Below are 7,260 nucleotides of genomic sequence, written 5' to 3' on the forward strand. Positions count from 1 at the left end.
TCACACGTATTTATTTATAAAGGATATAAAAATATAATTGAGATTGTGGATATATATAACTAGATAACGTAATTGTTTCAAACACATATCTTGAATTACTCATTTTTGTTTTCCAATATTATTTAAACCAAACATTTAAATGATCGAGCGTTTTGCAGTTTATCAAAAGCTATAACTGCTGGTAATGGTAAAATTCAAATCTTTCAAATCGAATAACAGCTCAAACACCACTTTTCGAACGCTCTAACAAGTAAAGCCAATTAATGCAGTATAACAATTATGAAACCCACATGTTAAGCTTTGATGAAGCACTCAAAAATGAACTACACAAGAGTTGAGATGATTTAGTTACATTAATTAGATCCACTTAATCTGTTTATTCATGATCATCATCATCACATGTATAATTTCCTTTGTAGTAATTAATAAATACAACACAACTAATATAACTTAATATTATATGGTGCAACAACTATTATTTAAATGAACAGTCGTATCCACAAGATTATATCACTCCATGCAATCAAATACCCTTGATTTGATGAATATAAGTTGTTAACAAATTTATAAATAAGCATGAAAAAAACAAGAGACAAAAAGTAATTTAAGTATACTAATTTTGAACGTAATTTCGAGTACACTAAATTTTATACTCATGTCGAAATAAATTTTTCCCTTCGAGTTTTTTTCTTTATATTTTAAACTTCATAACAAAAATTTTGGGGAAGTATTTTGGAAACATAAAATAATTATTGACATGATTAACATGCTTAACCATTAAAAAAATAATTTAAGATTTAAATAGTGATATAAAATTTAGGTGTCGAAAGCAGACATGCTTATCGGTTCCACCGGACCGGTTTCGGACCGGTTCCTACTGGTTCTCGGTCCGGTGAACTTGGAACCGGTCCAAACCGGTTAGGAACCGGTTCCGGTTCCAAGTTCAAATACTTGGAACCAACTGAACCAAGACCGGTTCGGCTTCTAATATACCGGTTCCGGTTCGGTTCAAACCGGTTCCGAACTCTAATTTATTATATTTTACTATATAATTAAAATTAGTCATATTAATGGAGAATTTTTTATTTAGAATTTTGATTGCAAATAATTATGATTACATAAAAAAATCTTAACAGAATAACTTAAACATTTATTTTTACAATTGTTAATCTAAAATTCATCACGATTTATTAAAATATATTTAGAATATTCTGGATCTTCGTCTGAACTTGAGCTTTGGAATTCGTCGATCGCGCCAGAGGTCCTATTCTTTTTTTCTGCTGCAAACCAATCTTGTAGGCACGTTAGCATGGAAAGTGTTTCTGGCTTTAAATTAGTTCTTTGGTCACCAATGATTCTTCCACATACTGAAAATGCTGATTCGGAAGCTACACTTGAACTTTGAATGGGTAGGACATCTCTTACAATTGCAGATAACACTGGATAAAGTTTAGAATTTACTTTCCACCAATCAAGAACATCGAAATTATCCGTAGTCTCAATATATTGACTTAGATAAATTTGGTTCTCATTGTAATTGGTTGTTGTCACCGATTTTCCTTTGAACTTTTGTCGTCTCAAACTTTGAAAGAAGTTCAGTGCTCCACTTTTGCTCTTAGATGTCGGCATCTCCTCCGACTGCGCACTCGGTTCATCACATTGTTCACTAGCATACAAATCAAACAATTCTTGGAGAGAATGCATGATTGACTTCTTTTGATCGTCAACATTCTTCCCAAGAAATTTAGCACAATATTCAAAAAACACGTCTAATCCTCCTTGATTTTGAGTAGGATCAAGTAATGTTGCTAAACCATGCACAATTGGGATAGTTTCTCAATATTTTAAAAATTTGTTTTCCATATTTGCAACAAAATCACGCATAATAGAATCATCGCGATATTCAATAAATTTATAAAACATATTGAAAAGCAAAGGTAGAAACATGGTTGAAGTAGGGTAGTTAATGCCAGAAAATTTTTCGGTTGCTTCTTTAAAAATTTCTAACAAAGAAACACATTTACTCAAAATATTCCAATCATCGTCTGTTAGCATTAAAGCTTGTGTTGTAATATTATTATAATACGGAGTAACTAAATCTTGAAAACCTAATAAAGTATGAAGCAAGTGATATAAAGAATTCCATCTAGTTTCAATAGGAAGAGGAAATTTTTTAAATTTAATTCCGGTTGATTCGACTAGTGCTTTCCAGTCACGTCCATATCTTCTTTCATGTAATAATTTCCCACATAATTTGAATTTTTCTATTACAGTGGACATTTGTTCATCACAAGCACATTTAACACATAAGTTGATAATATGACACGCACATCTAACATGAGGCAAATTACCTTCTAAAATTGGTTTTAGTGAATCTTTAAGATATTTAATTGCAAGAGTATTGGCACTCGCATTATCTAACGTTATCGACATTATTTTATTTTGTATGCCATAAATCTTAACAACATTTAAAACATATCTAGCTATAGTGTATGCGTTGTGAGACGATTCTAAATGATCTAGCGCTAAAATTCTTTTTTGCATAGTCCAAGTTTCGTCAATCCAATGACATGTAACAACAAGATATGATTCATATTTTAAATTAGTCCAAATATCAGTTGTCAAACTAACTCTACAAGAAATATTTGAAAGATGCGATTTTAGTGTTTCTTTATATTCTTTGTAAATATCAAAACAATATTTTTTAAGTGTGTGCCTAGAAATATTATGAAAACCAGGTTGAATAGTACTAGTAAATTCAACAAAACCTTCTTGTTCAGCTATTATAAAAGGTTGACAACATTTGGTGACAAACTTTACGATAGTTTTCCGAGAAATTTCTTTTGTAATTGTAAAAGATTTACCACTAAAAGGATTAATTTGTTGTTGTATTGGTTCCCTATCGAATGGTTGTAGCGTATCAGGGTCAAGTTTATGTACCTTAACTAAATGTTTTTTCAAAGTACCGGTACCACCGGAACCACCACCCGTTTTGTAAGAATACCTCGTTTTGCAAATTTTACAAACGGCAAAAGAATTATTCTTACCTTGTTGTTCAATATCAAAGTGATCCCAAACTTTGCTTCGCTTTGCACGGGCTGTCGTCGTGCTCGTTGACATTGTGTTGCTTGCTCGAGTAGACGATGGCGTCCCTACATCTTTGTTGGGGAGTTCCATGGCTTCTTCATCCTCGTGGTCAGGTTCAACTTCATCAAAATCGGGGACGTAGCCAAAATGTTCACCAAAATCGGGAGCGTATTCGTCACGACCACCACGACTGTTTGAAGACGATGCCATTGAAATTCGAATATTTGTATGAGTAAATTGCGAAATATTAAATAAATAACAATAAAAATAATATGGATTATAGATAAAATTATAACACAATTATTGAATATATTTGGAGACATGATAGCAAAGAAATATATTGATTGTAGAGAAATGAGAAGTTGAGAGAAAATTGATATGTGAAATATGAAAAATAACTTGTATTTATAGGTGATTTTGAGGGTTAAAAAATAAATATATATTTGCAATTTGACCCCCAAAATTGGGGGCCAAATTAAAAAAAATTTTAAACCATTTCAGTAGCCGTTGAAAAACGACTACTGAAATGTTGGCTGCTGCAAGCCGTTGGCCCAAGTGCCTTTTTTCATTTTTTTTTAAAAAAAATTCGATTGTCGATTCCGGGTCGGTTCCGGATACGTCCCGGAACCGGTTTGGAACCGGATCCGGAACCGGTTGAACCGGTTCATAAAATACTGAACCGGTTCAACCCACAAATTAATGGATTGTGTTTCGTTTCGGGTCCGGTTCTCACATACCGGATCCGGTTCCGGGCTTTTCGGACCGGTTCTGGGTCTGTTCCGGCCCGAACCGGTCCGTTAAGCATGCCTGGTCGAAAGTAAATTGTCATGATTCATTCATTTTGTGAAATAGTCGGCTGTTTTTCCCATATTCAATTCTTATACTTAGTGGAGTTACGCAACCTGATATATAAACGCTAGAATATAATGGGAATTTTTCGGCCTCGATGCACCACCCAATATAACGTAACAAAACAGCTAACGTGTGGACCGAAATAAGAAAGCAAAGTGCAAAACGCTCAACAAACTAATCCACCAACGACTACTGCACAAAAAAAATGTTTACTATTTGTCGGTGACGTTAAGATATGTGTTGGTTGCCCGAGAGACAACTGGTTTGTGCATACACTTTGTTCGATTAAAACTTTTAGTCCTTACATCTATTGCACGCAAACATGTACGACTTTAGTGCATGTAATCTTCACAACAGCCTTTGTTTCTAATTTCCCTTACCACATACATACTTATATGCTCAATTATCTAACGTTTAACATGCTTGTTATGTTATAAATTTTCATTATCCACCCATTGCTAATTACAAATTCAGTAAATGAACCAAATTCAAGGAAAACAATCCTCACTATACATGCAATTGATGTGAACACTATCAATATAACTATCTATTTCAGAAAGATGTGGACAAACTAATATGAATATTTTACTCAAACCCAATATGAGACATCATCTTCCGAAGCATGCCTAACATGGAATCAAAACTATTGTTCCTACTAAACTATGCAATAAACATTGAGGCAATCCTAAAAACCAGCGAACTCCATCAAAACAACTATTTACATTAAATGAAAAATAAAATCTTTATCTTATGTCATAAAAAATGCTTAGTTGTTGTTTTTCTTAAAATTTAAATTTTGGTGGATTCATCTCTAACTTTTTTTATTACATCTAAAAGTTCTGATATTGCATTTTTAAAATTACGACAATAATTGTGAAGATTATTGTTGTTGTTTCTTTTCGCATAATTAGTTCTAGAGTTATTTCTACTAACATTAAATAAATTTTATTTATTTGATTAGAAAATATAATATAATATTATTTAATTATTAAAATTATACCAATCACTTATTTATACAAATATACGTAATTAGATTTAATTGGAACAAGAAAGTATTAATTATCAATTAATTTAATATTATGTTACAAATAAAATTTAACGGTTCTAAGTTATGTATACTGTGAGCAAACCACCAATAGAAACGAATGGCCAGATTTCAGCCTCAGCAAAATCCAACAATGGCGACGCTCTCCTCCCTCCAAACAAACCCCAATTCTTCGTCGAATCGAATCTACGCCATATCCTGCAAGCCCCTTTCATCATCTTTTCTCTGCTTGCGCCGCTTCTGCAGAGCTCCGCGCACCCGGCGCAAACCCAGTGGCGGTTTATTCCTTATTCGCGCCTACATGGAGGAATCCGCCTCCATTTCTGGTTTCGTCAGCAAATTAATCGGCGCACTTCCGGTGGTTGGGCTACTCGCTAGAATCGTCAGTGATGAAGGAGGCGTGGGAGGAGATCTCATCGATTTTGCTGAGTTCAGAAGGAGAGTGGGGAAGAAGTGTTCGGTGAATGATTCCAGAGCTTTCTATGACTTCCAGGATCGACACGGGAAGGTACTTTGTTGCTAACTCCGATTTCGGGTTTTGGTTTTCACTTGGTTTTATGGTGAAAAACAGGAGAAATTGAGGTGGGATTGGTTTAGACAGGGGAGCCTCTGAATGTACTGATGTGCTGCTGGCTAGCTGCGGTTGGCGCTGGTTTGCTCAAATCTGAAGAAATACTGGAAGGAGTAGCCAGGCTTCGGATTTCGGATGATATCGAATTTGAAGAGGAAAATTTCATTGCGATGATGAATCAAGCAAGAGAGGTCGGTATTCTGTTGTTATTTCATTAGTTTGAATCGAAAGTTATGATTTGAATATTTTGTTTAGACTTCAAAGTTATGTTCACTTGCAGAGGCGAGCGAAGTCGAGCGGCAACCTTGTCCCCACAATTCCTATGGAAATTCGAGCAGAGAAATCTGTAGAAGCCATTTACGTCTGTTGCTTAAGGGGAGATCCTATAGAAGAAGAGGACGTAGCAGATCTATCTATAATCCTCAATGCTGTCTTCCCCACCGTGGGGCAGCGAGATATGGAAAGAATTGTGAAAGAGAAGGTCAAAAGACTCGCGGAAGGAACCGATGAAATCAATGTTCCAGAGGCTAAGCCATTACCAAAAGAAGCTGCGCACTTGCAAATGAAGGACTTGCAGTTTCTAAGAGAAGGGGCAGATACGACTTAAGGGCTTGTGTTCACTGAATTCCATGTTAATGCCAAATTATTTTGGAAATGAATGTAATGTTGCGGATGAATAACTCGAAAATGGAGCTTAGAATGAGGGGAAAAAACTGTGTTACTGCGGAATTAAGAGTTTCGATTCTTAGATATTTGATTACTCAATGGCCCAAAATAGTTTCACGGGATTTATAATTCTTGGGATCAAGTTACAAATGGCAAAACAGAAAAAAAATTGAAATAAAAGTATCTCGCCTTGTATGCTGAGGAAGAATGGAAGATCCATTATTATCATGCACGAGTAAAGACTCGAAAGATATCAGCACACACGATCTAATAATTAAATTGGAGAAATATCACAGATTGAGGTGGTACAATTTGATATCTAACAATATCAGACTAATAATAAAACACAAAAATTCTTGTGAGACGGTCTCACGGATCAATTTCGTGGGTCGAATCTTTTATTTGAGTCATTCATGAAAAAATATTAATTTTTATGCTATGAGTATTACTTTTTATTGTGAATATTGGTAGGGGTGATCCGTCTCACGGATAAAGATTCGTGAGGTCGTCTCACAAGAGACCTGCTCATAATAAAATCATGACCACTTGAAGATAGTACTCGTTCATATCTGACTAAAAACAATGGTTTGATTAATCCACATTTAAATTTAAACCGAAAATTAAATTACAAGCCCAAAATAAGATAGCACAATTATAAACTAATATACGGTCATTTTGAGAAGATGAACTTTACATTCACGTAGGTTGATCGTGCAGGTTGAGGAAGTAGATCCACCGTGATCGTGGAAGATGGGCCAAGCAGTTGGAGGAATGCATGCAAAAGCTGAAAGAATCTGAAAGGAATTTTATTCCTTGAGATATTTTCCTTTTTGATATCATTAATGTTTTGCCTTTCTAGACATGAGTATAATCTCGAATTTATGATAAGATCTCGTGTAGATATAATATTTGATATGATCTCGTGTAGATTTAATATTTGATATGAGACTATGATTGAGGAGATATCATAATATCTTTAAGATATGATATCCTTGTTTTAGAGATGTGGTTTCCTAATGAAATCGGGTTTCCATGTTTT

The 7,260-nt window shown here is 34.4% G+C and overlaps 1 protein-coding gene across 1 annotated transcript; it reads left to right on the top strand.

Annotated features, from left to right (window-relative positions):
• The first annotated feature begins 5,060 nt into the window (after window positions 1-5,060).
• Window positions 5,061-6,305, top strand: LOC140985652 (photosystem I assembly factor PSA3, chloroplastic). The gene is made up of 3 exons (XM_073453528.1): window positions 5,061-5,492; window positions 5,582-5,746; window positions 5,836-6,305. The coding sequence occupies exons 1-3, from the start codon at window positions 5,085-5,087 to the stop codon at window positions 6,160-6,162; spliced, it is 900 nt and encodes a 299-aa protein (XP_073309629.1). The 5' UTR covers window positions 5,061-5,084; the 3' UTR covers window positions 6,163-6,305.
• Window positions 6,306-7,260: the final 955 nt, after the last annotated feature.

Source organism: Primulina huaijiensis, chromosome 10 (assembly GCF_012295235.1).
Source record: "Primulina huaijiensis isolate GDHJ02 chromosome 10, ASM1229523v2, whole genome shotgun sequence".
Classification (NCBI taxonomy): domain Eukaryota; kingdom Viridiplantae; phylum Streptophyta; class Magnoliopsida; order Lamiales; family Gesneriaceae; genus Primulina; species Primulina huaijiensis.